Source organism: Pristis pectinata, chromosome 1 (genome assembly GCF_009764475.1).
Source record: "Pristis pectinata isolate sPriPec2 chromosome 1, sPriPec2.1.pri, whole genome shotgun sequence".
In the NCBI taxonomy this organism is placed as follows: domain Eukaryota; kingdom Metazoa; phylum Chordata; class Chondrichthyes; order Rhinopristiformes; family Pristidae; genus Pristis; species Pristis pectinata.
This window is the reverse complement of record NC_067405.1, coordinates 43,881,234-43,903,947: the sequence shown is the minus strand read 5'-3', so window position 1 is coordinate 43,903,947 and position 22,714 is coordinate 43,881,234. Positions and strand designations below refer to the sequence as shown.

The 22,714-nt window shown below is 37.1% G+C and overlaps 1 protein-coding gene across 1 annotated transcript in view; it reads left to right on the top strand.

Annotated features, from left to right (window-relative positions):
* The window catches only part of ubr3 (ubiquitin protein ligase E3 component n-recognin 3), a 202,964-nt gene that overhangs the window by 148,952 nt on the left and 31,298 nt on the right, over positions 1 to 22,714 (top strand). Inside the window, 2 exon segments of the mRNA XM_052029328.1 lie at positions 15,455 to 15,560; positions 16,648 to 16,748. Coding sequence (XP_051885288.1) covers positions 15,455 to 15,560; positions 16,648 to 16,748 — 207 coding nt within the window.

The window sequence follows — 22,714 nt, the reverse complement described above, 5'->3', positions numbered from 1 at the left end:
TCATCTACAAAAGCACTAATTAGGACTGTGTAATGGATTACTCTTCACTTTCCTGGATGAGTGCATCTCTAACAACATTCAAGCAGCCTGTCTGATTGGCATTGCATCCATTACCTAAAACATTCCTTCCCTGCACTACATGACAGCTCCACCACCTGCAGTTTCCTCTCCAAATCAGACACTATCTTGATTTGGAAATGTATATGTTGCTGTTCCTTCCATATCTCTTGTTCTAAATTAAACTTCATTGCAACATATGGAAATCTAACTTGTTAGTCTGCTCATTGATTTGTAATCTGATATATTTCAGCAGTTGGCAGCTGGAGGGTGGATGGGTAAATCAGTTTCAGTTAATTTGGGTAACGTCTTAAATATTGTGTTCACACAACAATGACTTAGACCTGGCAGTTGTTGCAGTGTGTTGGTATCTTGCATGTACATTCTTGCATTATAATGCTATTTTGTATCACAGTGGAAGTCTGGGGTGCATACAATTGGTTGATATGTTCAGCTTCCTACAAGAGATGACACAAATTTAGAGCAGTCTATTAGGTTCTAGAAGGCACCTCTGATTAAAAACCTGATGATTAAGCTTACAGTTGTATGATATCTCCAAATGCTCTAATCATGATGTAATTCAGTGATGTAGCAAAGTAGCACATGGTCTTTGAATTAAATTGTGCACTTCATATGGAATTTTTTTATTAAAAATATTGCCATCATTCTTATTATGTAAATTTCCCATTTATTTTGGAAGAGACAATACTGTTTGTACTGGTGCCATTGAAAGATTGCCACATGGAGAGCCAGCATCACTTCTGGCTGATAATGGAGGAAGGGCGAGTTTTGAACTGCTGCACAGCTGTAATACAGTTGATGTAGCCCTTTGTAGTTATCTGCACATATCTAAAAGTGGGGAGAAAAATAAGATCTTGTTTTGTGAGCTGATGAGGCACTCATTTCTCTTAGTATTTATGCATTTATTTATGAATCCTGGTTGATGGAGCTGTGACTATATGCAAATAAGAATAGCAAGCAATAGATGGAGCTAACCAATCCCACAACCCCTTGAAGAGGTCAAAACTCTGCATCTAGCCATGAATAGTGGCAAAGATTTAAACTTCTAATGAGGAGATGAGATTCAAAGACAAGTACCATCCTTGCTCATGGTGGAACCCAGCAAATGAGTGCCAAAGATGTGGCTGAAGCTTTTGCAACCATGTTCACCCAGAAGTTCTGAGTGGATGAGCTCTATTTGCTTCCTTCTGGGGCCTGTACCATTACAGAAGTCACTAATGCCCTTCAGAGGAGGTTTTAACCCATTCTGACCTCTGTGTCTCTCTCACTACAATTTGTTAAATGTGATAGACTCAGATCTGATGGCTCAAAACAGGGAGACGATGAGACTGTCTAGACCATCAGCAGCAGCAATGTTCTCCACTACAATTCATTATGTCAGAGTCTGGCATATTCCTAAAATTGTGCTGGTAACTTGGGAAAGCTGTAACACAACTATTTCCATACTTCCTCACAACATAGAAGGAAGCCATTTCAGCCTATTGAATCTATGTTGGCTATTGGAGCAATCCCATTCCCTTACTCATTTTCCGTATAACTTATTCCTTCCACAAGCCCATAAACATCGCCCAGTTCTACTCTTCACCTATACACTAGAGGCAATTTGTGGTTGCCAGTTAACCTTACAACCCTGCACATCTTTGGAATGTGGGAGGAAGCTAGGACATGGTGATATATATTCCAATATACACATTGGATTGAAATAGGATGGTTTCAAATTGTTAGCAAGTACTTAACGGACCAATGTGCTATATGATTCTGTGAGATTGAAGTCCTGACATTAATCTGAAGAAATTGTACGTTTTGATATTATGCATATCAAAAGATGGCTTTCCAGTCAAAATATTTTTTTCTTTACAATATTTTTATTGAATCCATGAAAAAAAATAGAGTACATGCATCAAAAAAGAAAATAAAAATACTACTGAATACGTTGTATTAAATCGTACTTAGATTACAACACTCTAAATAAATAATTGCATATAGTAGTTAGTTAATAAAGGAAGAAAAATATTGAAACATTGTATAAAAAAAAAATCTACTCCCACTACCAAAACCCGAAGCTGTTAGATGGAAAAAACAAGGAAAAACTTCTAAAAACATAACCGTGTCAGCCAATATCTGCACTATCTCTTTGCTTGGTTCTTCACTTCCAATATCATTAAATAAACTAACAGGTAATTTAGTAGTTAAACGTTTTGAGGATTTGGTTACAATTTAGAAAATATTTTGGTTTATTGAGTTTTTCTTTGTCCAGTCCCATTTTCTTTAATTACTTTTTTAAACCTTCTATGACTGATGTAGTTTTTGAAGAGTGGGACAAATTAGGTATTACTTGTTTTCAAGATCTGTTTGTTGGAGGAAACCCTTCTTCGTTTGAACAATTGTCTACCAAGTATAATTTATCAAAAACTTTTTTTTAGATCTCAATTACATTCTTTTCCTTTGAGTCCTGATAAGAATTTATTAGATGTAATTTTTAATTTGGAACCTTTTTCAGGATGGCTCAATATCTAATATTTATGACAGATTACTAGGAATGAGTAAGGTGCCACTAGATAAAATTAAAAACGTTTGGGAACAGTCAAAAGATTTACATTAGCTCCAGTGCTGCAAAATTTTCAAATCTGTTGTGGAGATTCACATAAGCATTGGATCATCAATTTCCCTCATTGAGACAATTACACTCTGCTTTTATTGGTCCCTTGTGAATCTTGAGTTTGACTGATGTACTCAACATCCCCAGGATGGAAGGAATGATAAGTCCAGCTTTCTATGGTATAAAAGCAGAGAATGCTGGAAACATTCAGCAGGTCAGGGGGCATCTGTTGTGTTTAGTTTTTCTCTCCTTCCTAGTTCTGACAAAGAGTCATTGACCTGAAACATTAACTTTGTTCTCTTTCCACAGATGCTACCTGACCTGCTGAGTATTTTCTGCTTTTATTTCAGATTTCCAGAACCTGCACCTTTTTTGATTTCCAGCTTTCCACGGTCCTGTACCCAGGATCACTTCATTAATCTAAGTCCTTTTTCAAAAGAAACTCTTATTTTGGACATTAGACTTGTTTAGTAATATTTAAAGCTAAGTGGGAATCAAGTCACTATGTTGTGCAATTACAGGGCTATAAATGCCTAGTTACAGGGTAATAAATATAAACTTAAAAATAGGGCTTGAACTTTAAATCAAGTTTTGGTTAAATATGTTTTTTTTTTAAAAGTTATTTGCACTGTTTGTCAAATTCAAGCATTGAGATGGATGATTTGAGAGAGGACTGTGTCACCAGTGGTTATTGTGGGAGAGGAAAGGTGTGGTATAGACAGTAAGTTTGACTGCATGTCAAGGTGCAAGGTGGTATGAAAATAAAGGTGCAATAATGGAGACCTTTAAGAAGCAATCAGAGCAGAGATTATTGCAGTTCAGTTCACTGTATCCAGTACAATATTTAAATACAATGTTTAATTGGGTTCCCATTAGCTACTTATACAATCTATTGGGCTCTGTTAAATTTAACATGCACTGTTCAGGGCATTCCAGTGACACCAATAAGATGGTGAATCCAGTATATGTATATATTCTGTAATTGACCAAGGCAGTTATGTTAGGACAACAATTTGCAGAACAAGATTCAGGAGCAAATATCTATGAAGCCCATTGGGGCAATGATTCAATGGAATTACCACTGCCTGGAGTGGATATTGAATAGATATTAGGCAAGCAACAAATTGCTGGAGGAACTCAGCAAGTCGAGAGGCATCTCTAGGACGAAAGGAATTGTCGATGTTTGGTTGAGAACCTGCATCAGGCTTCCCACAGGTGCTGCTCAAATCAGAGTTCCTTCAGCAGATGGTTTGTTGCTCCAGATTCCAGCATCTACGGTCTCTTGTGTCTCCAGATATCGAGAATGCTTACTATGCAGAGTTCAGTGAACAAAGAGACTGGGATAGAGTGAATTCATCTTTGGTTGAATTTATAACTATGTTAATCTAAATATTTAACCAGTTGTATATCTACATACTTAATTCTGTGGCTGTATTTCCTATTTAAAGGGGAAGCAGTAAAATTTCAATAATCTGCTATCCGATCCATTTGGAAATTTTGATGTTTCAGTATCTAGCTCACCAGGTGTTTGCAATTTCCATTAAGCCACTTCTTAGTTCCCACGCTCCCTGACCACTGCCCTCGGCCCTGGTTCACATGCTCCCTGACTACTCACCTGGGCCTTGGTTCCCATGCTTTCTGACCACTTGTCTGGACCCTGGTCCTATGTTCCCTTTAAACTTGCATGGTTCTGTTGACCACTTTCCCTTTAGACTTACCGAGTTCAGTGAAATGTTACTGTGTAATATCTCATTAAAGAGTGAATTAAAAGCCTATTGGGATATCTATAATATAACAATCAATGCTGGATTAATGGAGTTTTACTGTACCTTTTTTTGGGTTTGTATCAAGTGGCATTACTTTTGATGCAGGTCTCGACCCAAAATGTCAACCATTCTTTGCCTCCACAGATGCTGCTTGACACAGAGTTCCTCCAGCAGTTTGTTTTTCACTCTTGATATGTTGTTGTGTCCAGAAACTGCAGTTTAGTTGAGAGTTACTGTCTGCAATTACAGATAACCTGTCTATAACTCTGCCTTCAATAATTTTCAAGCAGCAATGCAAAGAAATCCATCGACATTACATTGTAGTAGAGACTCAAGATGCTCAGTGTCTTCCTGAATACTCCTCCATTTTGAGCAGTTGCGGGTAGGGGAATAACTTGTGTTTGAGAGGATGTAACAATTTTTTACGAGATCTTGAGAAAGTCCTTGAAGCATTTTCTGTACCCTTCTGGAAATCACATTTATGATGGAGCAAGGGGAATTGCGCCTGCTTTTGGAGTCCAGTGTCAGGCATGTGAAGCATATGACCCAAACTTTGGAGCTGATTGAACATTAATCAGAAGCACAATGCTGGGAATGTTGACGTGTGCGAGAACGCTAACATTGATTTGTCTGTCCTGTCAGTGGATTTGGAAATTTTGAAGCAGCAGCTTTGGTGTTTCTCCAGTGATCTGAGGTGCCTGATTCATAGTCTATGTATCTGAAGCATACATGTTGTTGGGGTCCACTTGGGAAGTTGGGTTGTTGTGTTGGTCACTCCTCCAGTTTAGCCAGGTAACAGTAGTCCTAAGTAAATATTTTCTGTTCTCACTTCAAAAACCTTCACGTTGCTAAACTGTTGTACCCAGAATTAGTCAAAGCTGAGGCTGCTGCAGTTTTCTCTTGATTCCCCAGATTCCTTTGCTTTAACTTAAAAATTCATGGGATTGCATATGCTTTATATCTCATGCTTTATCTCCCAGATCCTGCATTCTCTTCTAGATTGTCCAGTCCTAGCCTTTTTTGCATGTTTAATATTGATCATTCTTCCATTGATGATCTTGCTATCTGATGCATAAGCCCAAAACTTTCATCTGAATTAGTTTTTCCTCCTTTCAAGGTGCTTCTTAAAACCTATCTCTTTAACCAAGGGTTTGTTCATCTGACCTGATATTTCATTCTGTGACTGTGTGTCAATTTTATTACTCCCGATGTGTACTTTATGATGCTAATTTGCTCTGTTGATGCTACATAAATGCAAGTTATTGTTAATTTATTACTGCAATGTTAACCTCCAAAACTTTGTGTGGAAACAACCCCAGGTCCCTCTCTCTATCTGTAATACATTTAAAATTGCACCAGTTAGTACATGTGATCTCTTATTCTTCCCACCAAAATTTATCACCTGGCCTTTAACTGCTTTAATTTCATCTGCTATGTGTCTGCGCCTTCCACCAGTCTATTGTTGATGTTACTATCTACTTTGCAGTACTTACCCAAGTCCACTTCATTATTTTTTGCCAAAAAAAGTGGCCCTTCTCTGAACCTCTTTCCAAAAACATGCCTTTGCCACACTCCATTTTCTGTTCTTTCACCAGATTTTATCACCATGCTCCTGTTGCCCTTTTTCTCACATGACTTTAGCCTTCCTTTTCCTTATCCTGGACTCTCCAACCAAGGAAAATAGCTTCTCGCATCTACAGTGTTAAACTCTCAAGAATTTTAAATACTGTAATAAAATTGTCGCTCATTATTCTTATTATAGAGAGTATAGGCCCAATATACTCAGTCACTCCTTTTAAGCCAACTTTCTCATACCAGGAACCAATGGTGAACTTTACAGCTGAGATGAAACTATATTCATCTTTAAATAAGGAGACTCAAATAATACGCAGTTCTCCAGGTATAGTCTCATAATTGCAGTAAAACTTCCTTACGTTTGTATCCCAATTTGCTTGCAATAATGTGTAACATACCATTTGCTTTCCTAATTTCCCTGTTATATCCTCATTAACTTTGAGAGAACCAAATCTCTTTGAATGGCAACATTGATGTGATTGCCTGTTATTATATATTGTGCTTCTCTATTCATCCCACCAAAGTGATAATTTCACATTTCCTAATAGTAAAATCCATCTGTCACGTTCTTCCTGGCTATACCCTCTCACCGTCTCTAAACTGAAGAGAGCCTAAGACATAGGAGCGGAATCAGGCCATTCGGCCCATGAGTCTGTTCTGCTATTCGATCGTGGCTGATTTTATTTTTCCCTCTCAACCCCATTCTCCTTCCTTCTCCTCATAACCTTTGACGTCCTTACTAATCAAGAACCTATCAACCTCCGCTTTAAGTGTACCCAATGACTTGGCCTCCACAGCTGTCTGTGGCAGTGAATTCCACGCATTCACTGCCCTCTGGCTAAAGAAATTCCTCCTCATCTCTGTTCTTAAGGGATGTTCTTTTATTCTGAGTCTGTGTCCTCTGGTCCTAGACTCTCCCACCACAGGAAACATCCTTTCCACATCCACTCTATCCAGGCCTTTCAAAATTTGGTAGGTTTCAATGAGATTCCCCCTCATCCTTCTGAACTCCAATGAGTGCAGGCTGAGAGTCATCAAACGCTCCTCATACATTAACCCTTTTCATCGTTGGGATCACTCTTGTAAACCACCTCTGGACCGCCTCCAACACCAGCACATCCTTCTTTTGATAGGGGCCCAAAACTGCTCACAATACTCTAAATGTGGTCTGACCAAAGCCTTACAAAGCCTCAGCATTACGTCCTTACTTTTATATTCTAGTCCTCTTGAAATGAATGCTAACATTGCATTTGCCTTCCTTCATACCAACTTAACCTGCAAGTTAACCTTTAGGGAATCCTGCACTAGGACTTCCAAGTCCCTCTGCACCAATTTCTGAATTCTCTCCCCATTTAGAAGTGACCAAAGCACAATGGTCTAAATGCCCTCTTTCTTTATTGTAGATCAATAATTATAAAAGTATTATCATTGCACATTTGTGCACTTGTAATTCAATAATTTGATCTGAAACAAGATCTAATGCTGGAATACTGCATTCCTTTTTGGATGATAAGGATTGTGTAGGGCTCACATTAGGTCCTGTTATTCTAAGGTTTTTTTAGTTCATTACTATGGGAAAAATATGCCTAGATATTGGATCCATTAAAAATATTTTAATAGGCTTGAGTAACTACTCAATTCTTGAATCTATATACCAAAGATACAGTTTGTTTAAAAAAAGTATAGGAAAGAAGACTCAAAAATGCTTAACGGCTGCGTCAGTGGATTCTGATACAGAAGAAACAATGTACTGGTATCTCAAATGATCATGTATCATGGTGGGGCTGGCCTATCCCTTTTTATTTTAAAACCAATATACATCTAAAACACCTTTGTAAAAGGAAAGTTCCGAGAGAGAAAATACTGAAGGAATTCTTCCATGCTGTGATTTCTTCCATGCTGTGATTTCTCCTTGGATTATATAGGTATTTGCCCAAGATATGAGAAATTGTTCACTAATGTTGACCTCCTTCCCCACCCTCATAGTTGACCAGCTGAACCATATCATGTGGTTCAATGGAAATAAGATAATTAGCAATTCATGCCAATCGCATTAAAACAGGAAGAAAAATTGTAGCTGCTTGTTAATTTAAGTAATTTGTGTGCAACATAGTAATTATTTTGGAGGAGAAAAGATTTTTTTAGCAGATTAGCAAACTATACAAAATGATGAGGTATTTTTGAGTATTTTATTTGAGGGGATTGAGCAGGTGGTAGTGGCACAGGGAGTGGGAAGAAGGTCAGACTGGAGGATCTGTGTCTAATTCATCCAGGCAGGATGAAAATTGTATTACCGTTATGTGTTTTTAAATGCACTTTACAGTATTGGTCATTTTCAAATTGAAATACATAGTGTTTTACTTCAGAACATTGATCAAATTCCACAAAGCAAACAGCCAACCTTGTGAATGAAAATCATTTTACTTTTATCATTTTTGATTGCCTTGTTTTTCTGGGCCAACAAAGCTGGCACATGAAAATTTAGAATCAATGTGATGCTCTTGCACTTCTGGGGAAAAAAAAATGCTTCATTCAAAGCATGGATTAAAAATCTGAAGATATTGCCTTTCTCTTGTATACATTGGAAGGTCTGAATTGTACTGGAGAATATTAAGACAAATATTAATTTCCCTTGAATATCAAAATGGTTATCTATCATTATACACCACTCTTTTGACACCAGAGTTGTCTGGTTGTCATTTGACATCTCATGCCTCAGGCTTGTAATTATCTCCAGCAGCTTTTAAAATAATTGAAGATCGAGATTGCACTGCAATTGATTGCTGTCACCTGCTTCCTGAATACAGAGTAAATGAGGATGAAATGATTTGGCAACCATTCCTTTTTAACAGCAGTGTTCCACTCCTGGGATACTAAAAATGTGAAATATATCTCTTGAGCACTTAATAGTGAAATCATATTTAATTAACTTTGATTTTTAAGCAAATATGTGCTTGAGTACTTGTTGAAAAGAATATAAATGAAAGTGCTCACAAATGTTGAAAAATGAATGTTGTGTTTCTGCATGCAATGTCACTTTGTTAACGTTAGACTAATCATTACAGTTACATTTTCCCACATATAAACTAATAATAATATGCAGTAGTTTTTCTATTTTTTTTATTGAGATTGACTGCTATTTGAGTATGATTCCATGGATGTCAGGTCAGCCTTTAGTAACTCGCTCAAGTGATTACATATAATTGTGGATGGGGATCAGCCAGGAAAGTAGATGAGGCATAAGATCAGGCACAATCTCTGTGTTTGATGGAGCAGGTTTAAAGTGCCGAAAGGTTTACTCTTGATCCTCCTTTGTCCTTATAAATATGGCCTAGTATTGGATTAGAATTGGCCATCCAACCCAAAAAGAGAAAAATTACACCCTCCATCATGTAATATACACAAATATACATTTTCTTCAGGATTCAGTGAATCAGGAATTGACATGCTTCACAAATTTTCCTCTTGTGCTCAGCTGGACCACCCAACATTTCTAGCTAAGATGACAACAGCTCATTTAGCACAATTGAGCTGTCGTATATGGCTGAATAATTTATTGGGTAAGTTTGTTCTGGCAACCCTCAACTGTAAAGTTTAAAAACTAAGTAAATATATTTATTGCCCAGAATTGATAAAAATTGAAGTAATATCATACAATAAGAACATAATAAAGCTTTTATTTCTGTAATACAAAAAAACATTCTAAGCAAAAATCCATTGACATTCCATATGTTAATGTGAAATTTCTAGAGCAATTGCTCATTGTAAATTGCCCTGAATTATCCAGTTTGTTGTTCTTGATTTTTGAAAATGGGTACAAAGATATATAACTGTTCTTGAGCAATCACCTTCTGTATAGGCCATTCCAAACTGAGGTTGCATGTCGTACATAGTTTATCCTGTCTCCTAAATTTCTGAATTAGACATGGGGTTCCAAATAATGTACACTCTAATCCTTCCTTGCTTTTCCATATTTATTTTTTGATATAATAAAAACGTGCTTTTCCATCTACCACTTCTTTCCCTTTGAAAATCATCCAAGATTACTCAGCTTCTGATTCTGATAATCTGACGTCAGTCTATTTGTCCATTATGTTCATCCGACTATAAATATTTTTCCTGTGCCTTTCTGAAGATGCCTGCACTTGGTGGAAATATTTTACCCCCTTGTCCTGAAGCTAGGAATGATAACATTTTCCATCAGTAGGAATTTCAAAATCCATTTCTAAAATGGTTTATCCTTTAATAGGGCTTGAGTTTTATTTTCCAAATGACTTCAAGGCTGAGTGGAGAATAAATTTTCATTTATATATGTTAAATTTCAAACTTGGGTGAATTTAATTGTAAACAGAGTGATAAAAGACCCAAGCACACATGCAAATAAAGAAAGGGGGCAAAAATTAATCTGCTGGAAGAGCCCAAAATATTGACCATCCCTTTGCCTCCACAGATGCTGCTTGACCTGCCGGTTCTTCCAGCAGTTTATTTTTTCTCCATATTCCAGCATCTGCATTCTCTTGTCTCCTGGCTAGGAAGAAAGAGGGATTCACATTAAAGCAAGATAGAAGGAGATGACTACAAATTGACACAGCAGCTGTCACGTATTTGAATTGTTTTGACTAATAATTGTTTTGACTGAGCTGATCAGGAAGTACCTATATGAAAGATATAGAGTTGCAGGGTCCATTATTATGACACCCTGGATTCCACCACAGTATGAGTTGAGCAGCAAATCAGCTTCCATTTTCAGTGGAAAAATATGACTGTTCTCTTGCACGGAATCAGTTGATTTTGCACATGCTTCTCAAAAGCAAGTAATGTAAAAGCAAAGCTTTATAAAGTGCATGTTTTATTCAAACTTCAAAAAGAAAGGTTACTAGAGACAAAGAGAGGATGTCTGAGAAACCTGATCTTGAAATATTTATACTTTTTAAATCAATGAATTTATTTTAAAGAAGCTTTTGTTTACATTTATTCAGTTACCTAGATTCACATGCTAAACATTACCCATGACCTACCCATAAACTATCTTGTATTTTTCAAAGAAAAGACATAAGCCAACTGACGGCTACAATGATTGTAAATGGAGAAAAGCTGCAATCAATTTTCTTCCCATCCTTATTGTTGTGAGGTTCTGGCTCCATTTGCCTCTGGATCTTTTGTAATTTGTATTTTCTAACAATTAGAGTGGATTCATTAATAAAGATTGCAACTTTATGAATAAAGGCAGCTTTGTATATTGAAAATGTTTTATATTACACAATTGTGTATGCTCTCATCCAACCAGTTCCTTCAGTAATTTTAAAATTGACTCAATTTCCCTGAAATAACTCCAGCAGAACTGTACATAGTGTCACATAACATTCCTGTGATTTTTCTAGATATAAATGTGTGTCAACTCCATCTTAAAATCTGAACTGCTTAGGCAGCATTGTTTAAGTTTGAATTATTCATTTCTCAAGAATATAAATGTCCACCATAAAAAATAACTTGGTATTAAAATATTTTTAAGTTGTTTACTTAAAATAACTATCCATAAGGGAATAACAACCAAAACAAACAAGCCCAGTAGTATCCACTTCAAATTAAACAAGACCAGAAAATTGATAACTATCTACTCCTTTTCCTCAATTGACAAATTGACATATTAATACTTCTCTACATTGAACGCCACTTGGAGGAGGCACAGAAGGAACAGCATGTACTATTGGGAGGTATGGGAGAAATAGGGATGGTGATGCAGATGGAGGATTTACCATAAATGATCTGTTTCTGTTCTTGAAGGACAAATCTGCCAGTTCACCTGTTGCACATTCACCAATGCATGGTCCAAATTTATGAGAATACTGTAGCTCCTAATTTTCTCACAGGCTTGCCTAAGATGAAAACTATAGGACAAGCAATAGCATACACTCTCCATCAAGGCCATATTTGACTAGGAATAGCTTTGAGACACCCTAGTAAAGCTGAGATGTTGGGTCTAAAACTCAGTGGAACACTAGACATTGCAATCCCAAAATGATATGACGGGTGTTTTTCAGGGAAGTGTTGTAAATTCAGTTCTTTTCAGTTGCTTGACCAGTGATTTTATCCGATGTAACATCAGGCTGGAGCTCAATATGGAGATAAAAGAGATTGCAGATACTATAATCTGGAGCAAAAAACAAACTACTGGATGAACTCGGCTTGGTTGAGATACTGCATCAGGTCCTGATGCAGGGTCTTGAGGCCAAACATCAACCATCCATCTGCCTCCACAGATATGACTCTGCTTGCCTCTTGCTGCTGTCAATCTGCGCTGTCAAGTGTGAGATAAGATTTACATTCCAAGTCCCAGGTATTAAACTATCTGCAAACAGAAAAAGACCGCCACCTTCAAAGGCCCTACTATTGTTAAAGTCCTTGCCATCAGCATGCTAGGCGATTAACCAGTTATATTGTGAAACTGCTTTTGCCATTTACAAAGAGTTTGTGGTATGTGATGGGATACCTACACTTTTTGCAGAAACTAAAGTCAGGGGGCTAATGATCATGAATACGCAATTGGCTTGGTTGGTCATTGTCTTTAGAATTTAAACCCATCCCTCCATGTATCTAGGTCAGGATGATGGCATAATCTAGTGTTTCTTCATTGTTTAGTTCACAGAGTTGATTGGTACAGTCAAAGTAAGCCTAGTAAGCTATTGCATTGTTTTTCATAGAGCGATCAGACCGATCACATCCCTGGACTGCAGCAATGAACTGCAGTGCTCCAATATATTGAAGAAAAGCTAATACTAAGCTAAAACACTCCACAGTTGTAATTTTAAAACACATTTAAATCATGCAATCATTTAGATCATGAAAAATTGAGGAGTTGAGGGCTATGGGGAACTGGCACAGAAGAGGATATGAGACCTGGAGCAGATCATTATGAGTCGCAGGGCAGGCTTGAGGGATATCAAGCTTAAAAAGCCAAATTATGAAGACATTGGATAAACTTGGTTTGTATTTTGTCATTTGTGTGGCATAATCGAGGCCTTTAAAATAATAAATGGGCTCCATTGGATAGGTGCAGATAAACTATCTACATAAATTAGATTAAATTAAAATTAGCCTATTTAGGAGTTCAGTTGGAAATAATTATTTTCACAATCTATAACCCTTTCCCCAATAAATAGTCAATGCTAAATTTGTTGAAAATTTTAAGATTATTTTTTCTGTTAGGTAAGGATTCAAGGTTACCAGCCGTCAATGACGGTCCAAGAGTCTCTTGGAATAGAGTGTTGCTATCCCAAACACTAATGCTACCATTTGGCACATGTGCCCTTACAATAGGTCAATGCCAAGTCGAAACTGCAGCTAGAGAACTGATAACATTGAGTTTGTTTTATCCAATGATAAACTGCGAGTAAAATAAAACCAAATTAAAACTCTTTCTATTTAAGAATTCTTAATATTTGTCCAAGTAGGAGCAGAGAAATTGGTAGTTATGACTTTACGTATGGATGTCAGGTGCACTCTGTCCACTGCATGGCCATCACTCAGTCTATCCATTTTCATTCATTACATTTGTTTTTGGCATTACATTAGTAGTATCTTACACTGAAAGTACCTGTTCCACAATCCTACTAGGATTTTTTGGGAGCTTACAATGGATGGCCTGAGGGAATAGCATCATTGAATGCATTTAACCCATCTGGAAGAAAATGCCATGGAGCCCCTTAAGGGATTGTTGTATGTTAGCTGGTGATTTAATAACTTGTACATTTCCTTGTACAGTGGCAATGAGCTGTTTTAATTTTTAGGTTAACATCTCTTATCAACATTTTAATATTAATAGGGGTGCTAAGTTTGTAGCTTGTAAAACTTATTTTAAAAAATTGCCCTGATTTGTGAAATGGACTTCGAGTGTTTAAAAAAAAACTGCTCATCACCCAGTTATCAAGGACATTTAACTCGGCCCTGTCCTTTTTTCGAAACCTACGGGAAAATCAATATTTATTAATGTTTGTAATGCATTTTGGCAATCAGTATAAATTTTTATGCAACTGTACAAGAAACTGTAGTGAGACCATACCTACGAACAATGTCAGTCATCCTATTTATGGAAAGATACAATTTCATTGGAGATGGTTCAGGGAGGTTTTGCCAGAATGAGAGGTTGTCCTTCTGGAAAGATTAAATAGATTGGGATTCAATTTATAGGAGTTTAGAAGAATGAGAGGTGCTCTTACTGAAACAGAAATGATTCTTCAGAGCTAGATAGGGTAAATACTGAGGATATTTCCTCTAATGGGAAAGTTCAGAACCAGAGGGCTAGGTCTCAGAATAAGGGGCCACCAATTTAAGACTGAGACGAGGAAGAATTTCTTCTCTTGGAGAGTTGGGAGTCTTTGGAACTTCTTGCCTCAGAGAACTGGGGCAGAGACCTAAGGTATATTTAAGATAGATTGATTTCTAATCAATAAGAGAATCAAGTATTGTAAGGAAAGGACCAGAAATGGACTTGAAGATTGTCAGATCGATCGTGAGCCTATTGAATGGCCGAGGTGGTTTTAAAGGGCTGAATGGTCCGTTCCTGTTCTTATTACCTATGGTCCTTTGTATTGATTAAAGCTATCATAGTTTCATGAAAAGTTATTTTCATAGTTTATTTCTTTAACAAGATTCTTCAGTTGACATTCAGAAATGTAATACTTCCCCATTTGGATTCATTATTATTTTATAAATTATTTTGAAGCATTCTAGTTTCATACATTTTTACATCTGAGAAATTTAATTGAAGCTACAAATTGAACACAATATATATGTTTATTTAAAGAGATAGAAGGGACTGCTGTGGGAGTGAAATGTTGAGGTGACTAAATGTTCTTTATATCCAAGGATACAAGAATTATTAATACATCTCTATGCTGACATTGGTCAGGGATTTGTGGTTAAAGCAGTGGGGTGCTTGGAAGTTCCAAGTGTAAAGAAATGGAGTTAAGGGATATTTTTCTCAAACAGGAGACCAGACTTAATATGGAAACCACAATAATAATTTCAGAACTTTGATAAGTGTCATCTGATCAGATTTGTGCTCAGTTGTTGTCTGATCAGACAACAGGTAATTAGACCTCCAATATGATACAACTGCTTCTACTTGTTTAGCATATTAGCATGATTCGGTCTGTTGAGCAAGTTTGCACATATCATTTCGGTAATATTGCTCCAATGTGTGTCAACGTCTTTATTAAAAAGAATATTCAGAATCAAGAAAATAAATTATTGTTGCTGTACTTTGTGATAACAGTAATATCAATTCAGCAGGATCCCACAACTTCTTCATTCTGTCGATAATCATTCCAGAGATTGTGCACAATGAAGTTTTGTTTTATATTTTTAAGAACATGGAGAAAATGGGAAAGTGTAGCACTGTTAAACATCATATTAAACATGTTGTTTTAAATTTCAGACCAGCTGTTGCATGTGCTTGCTATGCATATGCGCCTTTTTAGAATCGACTCTGCATACAATCCTTGGTCACGACTTACACGGTTAACACAGGTTATTGATTCAGGGTAAGTACTCCATTTACATTTTTTTTCTGATATGTACAGACCTAATGATGGTAAAATGAAATTAATACATTCCAAGTCTCCTCACCATAGTTTTGTCAAAGATAGGAACAAAGGGCATCTTTATTAGCACATTTTGATTCTCTGGTTTGATCAAGTAGAATTTTCATAATACTGAGGTAAACAGTTCTTCTGCAATGGAACGTACCTAATATTTTCTGCAATTGATGTCTAGCTCTTATGAATAACTACCAATCTCCCATATCATTACATATTGTGGTTCAGAATATGTTCACTCAATTGGCTCTCCTTGATGGTTAACAGAGTTCTGTTGCATTGTTTTTTCCTTTTTTCAAGCTCCCTTCTTTCTCCTCCTCCCTTCTCACCTCCTCTCAAAACTCCCTCCCCCATGCATTTTAAAAGTAGAGGAGGCCATTTAGCCCTTTGAGACTCTCCCTCCTGCACCGGCCCAGTATCCTTTGATTCCCTTATTATCCAAAACCAGGTGGTGCGCTGCATTTGGCTGGATTACATCATCAATTAAACTGATAAGTAATAATCTCCAATAAATTATCTGGTTGAAAACTATTTTTGGAGCAAATATCATCTCTGTTGTATTTTTTTAGGGAGAGTTCATTACTTGCTAGAGAATGCACTTTTTTGAATTCACTAACTTGGGAAATCACTGCTAACACAAGCTACAGCCTTGGACACCATCAGAAATTTTTACTAGCTAGTGAGGGTTTCTTTAATTCCATAGAACAATTCAGTGGAAGAAAGGATTACATCTGATGTAACATTTACTTAAAATTGTTTGCTTTGTGTGAAGGGCTTTGTTTAACCACTTTTTTAAAATCCAAAATTATTGTGAAGTAATTACTCTTCTGTGCTTTTCCATTCTCCGGAGAATCTGTCTTTAAGGTCATAGTTTAAGGTCAAAAGCATAATAGCATTTGAAATGGATTAAATCAAAAAATTTAACAGGGCCATGGGTGCTGACATTTGGATCACAGAATACTCAGTGATCAATTTGCAGAAACAAACTTTCAGCTGTCTTGCACACTCATAACTGTTTAATTTCTACTTTCAGAATTTGTGATGATGAGAAGCCAGATGTGCCATTATTATACCGAGATGTTCCCTCTCTCCTAATGATCCTTGTTTTAACCATGCCACAAGAATTTCACAAAGGCAAGTTTTAATTTCTAGAAAAAATTGCTGCTTGTTAGAGCCACTTAACTTGCATTTTTGAGCTGAATGAAAATATGTTAACATTTTGAGTGTAACAATCATTTACCGGGCACCCTCATATAGCAAATAAATGATACTATCTTAGATATATGCTCAAAACTGGACTTAAAGGACCTTTAGTATGAGCTTGATATACTTATCAGCATTGTCTGTCCCTTTATCATCTGTCCTTTTACCTTGTTATCAGCTTGGTTGTACATAGCACACTAAGGCTTGGAAAGCCATTGAGGCTTTTTATTTATTAGTAAAGTCCTTTCAATGACCTTCATCTGTTAACAGTACTGTGATCTGTGTGATCCTTCAATCTCAGCTCAGTGCCTGAGGAATAAAGATAGCAATTTACATTGAATTTTAGCAGTCACAATTGCAGCAATCATGTATAATAAGAGGTTGTACACAAAAAAATGATAATTACAGTAATGCTTACTGGATGCGACATGTAATGTCAGCACATGGCCTCAGGCAGAGCAGAACGTGTGATGAATACAAAATCACAAAGCTTTTTTGGTCATAGTTATCAAATTCAATAAATCTATTACTAACAGTAAATTAAAATTGGGAACACCCATGGAAGTCTATTAGATGATTTAAAAAAAACTCGACTACAAATGGTGAATTTTGCACATTGTCATGTAGTGAATACAGTTTGGTTTTTTGGAAGAAAGAATTGACGTTTTGCAGAAGAAAATTCAACATTCTTTTACCCGTAAGCTGGAACTATGAGACTTGCGTTGTCTTGTTAGCGCTTAGATGAGAATTGGTATCTTTTCCAATCCCACATTGATTAAACTAAAGCAAATGCCATTACACTGTTCATCCTGTGAAAGAAAATTGATCTGATCCCATTGCAAGGAGACACAGCTGCAAATTGAGTCTTTTATTACAGGAAGGACTTCTTGATGGAGGTCAGAACAATTGTTGGTGCTGTTAGTGCAATTGTTGGTGGTGGGGGAGGGGTGCAGATGCAATGGATGGAAAACTAGCAAGTACAAAACAGATTGTGAGCAGAGAAAAGGTTTGATGGTTAAACACTGTCTCCAGACATGCTGAGTGCATAATTACAGAGCACATACTGTGTATCCTGTAATAACTGCACACGTATTGTTATCACAATGAAGTTCTCCTAATTTTGTTGGGCATAAGTAATTTTGGAATGTGGGTGATGGAAGGAGATCATTGAAATAGAACGCTGCAATATTATTTTGATCTTTGGCTAAAACAGTGAAAGGTGCATTTCCACAAAATTTGGCATATAAGTTTAGAGAGCAAAAATAATTGAAGGCTGATTTTATGAATGCATCCTAATGGCAGGGAATGTTAAATGCTGGAGGTGATTGGGAAAATTGGACATATTATCGACACTTTCAGTGCTGTGGCAGTATTCATGCACAGTTTTAAATACTTAGCTGGTTGTGTAAATTACATTTAAACTTTATCTCTTATATCTAAATAGCATTATGGTAGATTGGATATTGTATGGTACTATTGACATACATCAAAATACGATTGGATATTTCATCATTTTGTGTTGCTGCTACATTCTATATTTAAATTTTTGTAGATTAGGTAACTGGTCCCTGTTTACTCCTAGTTTAATTTGTTTGAACATTGTTGCATTATTACATTCTATACAACGTTTAAAAATTTTTAAGATTAATTTTTTGATGTCAAAGTGAGAGATTTCAGGACCAGAAGTTGCAACCACTTTCTTGTATTTAACCAATATGTGACCAAGTTAGTGGGAAGAAACAGTTTAAAGTTAATTTACAATCATTGCTTCTTATCCTTAATTTTAGTTTAAAAGTCCCAACTGGTCTAGTATGTCATTTTCATTTTGAGGACCAGGTAACATTCTGACCTCTCGGGATGAAGCTGCCAATCTGGTACTTCATTATGTACAGTTTCTTACTGTGGAACAACATCCACTATGTCTGCTACAGAACTCATTTACTCTGGATTTTTGCAGACAAAGGAGGAGGACATCTTCATCCAGTCAATCTAAATTGAATTTGATTGTAGCTTTCAGGGTGAATGGGCTATTTAAACACAATTCTATACTTTGTCTCCTCATAGATCAGGGTTTTTTAAGGTCTTTGAAAAGGTGCAACTTGAAGTTTAGACAGTCTAGATAAACAAAACAACAACAAGAAAATTATTTAATCATAGAAGTAAAATAATTGAAATTATTGTGTCTTTCACTAACTCTTTTATTGACCTTGTCTCATTCTTCCTGACTTTTTTTATGTACTCCTTTGTTTGCTCTTTCACTCGCTCTATCGGATATTCTTCGGTGCACTCTTGTCACTTGCACCTTTGTGTGTTTCTTTGCTCACAGTGTTGTGCTCCATTGCTCGCTCCCTTGCTTGTTCTCTGCTTGCTTTCATTGAACATTTACTTGCTATTTTACATATTTGTTTACTTCTTCAATTGTTCAATCCCTTGTGTGCTCACTCCTTTGCAAGCTCCATCTCACTTTTGCGGTCCTGCGCTCTCCCTCTTTCACGCTCATACACTCTCTCCTTCCTTTGCATATGAGTTTCAGATAACCTGCTTTTTGGTTTTGTTTTGAGTATTAATATTGGGCCCTTAACTGGCAGAAGGCAGATTTCAATAGTGTAAGGCAGGACCTGGTAGAAGTGGGGGCAGCTTCTAGAGAGGAAAACAACATCCAAGAAGTGGGAGGCATTTAAAAGCGAGATAGTAAGAGTTCTGAGTCAGAATGTTCCTGTAAAGGAAAGAAGCAAAGGTGGTAAGATTAGGGAACGTTGGTTAACAACGGATATTGAAGTTTTGATCAGGGAAAAGAAGGAAGCAATGTCAGGTATAAGAAATTGGTATTGACTGAGTCCTTTGAGGTTTATAGGGGCTATAGGAGAGAAATGGGTCATGAAATGACCTTGGCAAATAAGATTAGAATCCAAAAATCTTTCATAAGTATATGAGAAGCAATAGGGTAGCTGAAGAAAGAGTAGGTCCTCTCGGGGACCAAAGGGGCAATCTATGTGTGGAGCCAGGGCATATGAGTGACGTTCTGACTGAATACTTCTCATCGGTATTCACCAGGGAGAAAGATGTGAAGGCTTAAGAGTTGAGGGTGGAGTTCACTGATATCCTGGAGCATGTCTGCATCAGGAGGGAGGAAGTATTAGAAATATTGGAGTGCATTAGTGTGGATAAATCCCCAGAGTCTGGTGGAATCTATCCAGGATGCTAAGAAGAGCAAGAGAGAAGATTACTGGGGCTCTGACAGAGATTTTTATATCTTCATTGGCCGTAGATGAGGAACCAGAAGACTGGATGATAACTAGTGTTGTCCCTTTTCTCCAAAAGGGCAGTAGGGATAAGCCTGGAAACTACCAGCTGGTGAGCCCTTACATCAGTGGTAGGGAAGTTTTGAAGAAGATTCTGAGGGACAGGATTTATGTTCACTTGAAAAGATGGGGACTGATTAGGAGGAGTCAGCATGGTTAAGTGCAGGGGAGGTCGTGTCTCTCAAATCTGATTGAGCTTTTTGAGTTAGCAACTGAGAAAATAGAAGATACCATGGTCAACGTGGACTTTACATGGATTTCAGTAAGTTTGGCCCAGAAGGTGAAGGCACAAGGGATCTGAGGTGTGCTGGCAAATTGGATCTATAATTGGCTTGGTGATGGGAAGCAGAGGGTAGTGGTGGATGGGTGTTTTTCTGACTGGAAGTTTCTGACAAGTGGTGTACTCTAGGGATCTGTGCTAGGACCTTTGTTGTTTGTAATATATATAGTAAGTGAAGGATGAGAATGTAGGTGGTATGATTAGTAAGTTCACAGATGACACAATGTTTGGTCGAATCATAGATAGCAAAGAAGATTGTCTAAGGTTACGGCAGGAGATAGATCAGCTGCAAAGTTGAGCAGAGCAGTGCCAGTGGAATTTAATCCAGACAAATGTGAGGTAATGCACTTTGGGAAGTCAAATTCTGGTAGGACATGTAGAGTAAATGGCAGGGACCTTTTAGAGCATTGATGTTCAGAGGGACCTTGGGGTGCAAGTCCATAGCTCGCTGAAAGTGGCAACACAGGCAGGTAGGGTGGCGAAGAAGGCATTTAGTATGCTCACATTCATAGATCAAGGCATTGAGTATGCAAATGGGACATCATGTTACATCTGTACAAACCATTGGTTAGACTGTCTATGGAGTATTACGTACAGCTCAGGTCACCACAATACAGGAAGGATGTGACAGCGATAGAGAGCATGCAGAAGCAATTCACCAGCAATTTGCCTGAAACGGACGGCTATGGTATAAAGAGAGATTGTATGGGCTGGGTTTATTCTCACTGGAAAGTCGGAGGCTGAGAAGTGACCTTATAGAGGTTTATAAAATTATGAGGGGCATAGATAAGATAGATTGTGTCTTTTCCCTAATTCAAGGAAGTCTAGAATTTGAGGGCACAGGTTTAAAGTGAGTGGGGAGAAATTTAAAGAAGATCTGAGGGGTAGGTTTTTCACACTGAGGTTGGTGATAATCTGGAACAAGCTGCCAGAGGAGATGGTAGAGGCCGATATAATTCCAACACTTAAAAGTTATTTGTACACCTGCTTAAATAGGAAAGGCATAAAGGGATACAGGCCTAATGAAGAGGCCTGGGATTAGCATTGGGATTAATGGGATTAGCATTGATAGGCATCACCGTCGACATGGACAAGGTTGGCCAAAAGGGCTTGTTTCTGTGCTGTAAATTCTGTGGTTCTATTATGAATTTCTTTTGCATGAATTGGAGAAAGCCCTTCTTTTTAGAATTGACATGACTGTTATTTTCTACTCTGTTATGAGCAATTGAATGTTTAACTTTGCATGGAACAGGATTCATTTGCATTTAAATTAATTATTATAATAGCAAATAATTAAATCTATCTTTGGAGTTTACAGTTCAGTAATGTTGAATACTACTTGTACATCAGGTGTTGCTGTTTGATTAATTTTGAAATATTGGCCAAGATTTTGTAAGGCAATATAGACATTTGCCCATGTACCTGTTAATGCTACTTGCACCTTTGGAATTTCAGCAAAGACAGAATTCCCAAATTTGCAGTTAGTTCTACGTGTATGTCTTTCTGAATGCACTCTTAAGCTGCGCTCCTCATGCCAGGGATTCCACATGCAACACTACTATACCAATTCCAGTGGTGAATACACATGGACATCATGTCATAGATAGGACTTGGCATGGACATTTTCTCCATTGACTTCAATAGAGGGGAATGCTAGCAAGCAATTATTTGTTTATTCAGATATTTTTAACTGAGTATATTTAATGTTTTTAAGTGTAATGGCACAGAAGAAGGCCATTCATTTAATTGAGTCTAGACTGCTTTCGAGTAGAGGAATCCTGTCCGTCCCATTCTCTCACTCTTTCTCCATTACCTTCCAAATTATTTCCTACTATTTACTATTACTATTTCCTACTAAATTATTATCCACTAATACTTTCAAGTCATTACGCTGCATCAGGACTGAGAGTGTAGTTATCTTCATTTACCCTATCTAAGCCACAGGATCATATTCACTTCTATCAAATCTCCTCTCAACTTTTCTCCAAGAAAAACAACCCCAGTTTTATCTAGATAACTTGTAGCAGAAATTGCTCCTATCTAGCACATTTAGGGATTTATTTTGTGTCCTCTCCAGGATTTTGTATCCTTCCAAAAGTTTGCTGATTAGAATTGGATAAATAATACTTTAGTTATCACCAAAACAGGTTCAACATAACTTTCTTGTTAGAGTGCAACAAACAATCTAATGGAGAACTCAGGAGGTTGGGCAGTGTCTGTGAGAGGAGAGGAGTTGTTGACATTTTGTGTCAAAACCCTGCATCACTGGTTCTCGGTTCTGATGTGAGATTCTACTTTTGTCCCCTCTTCATCTC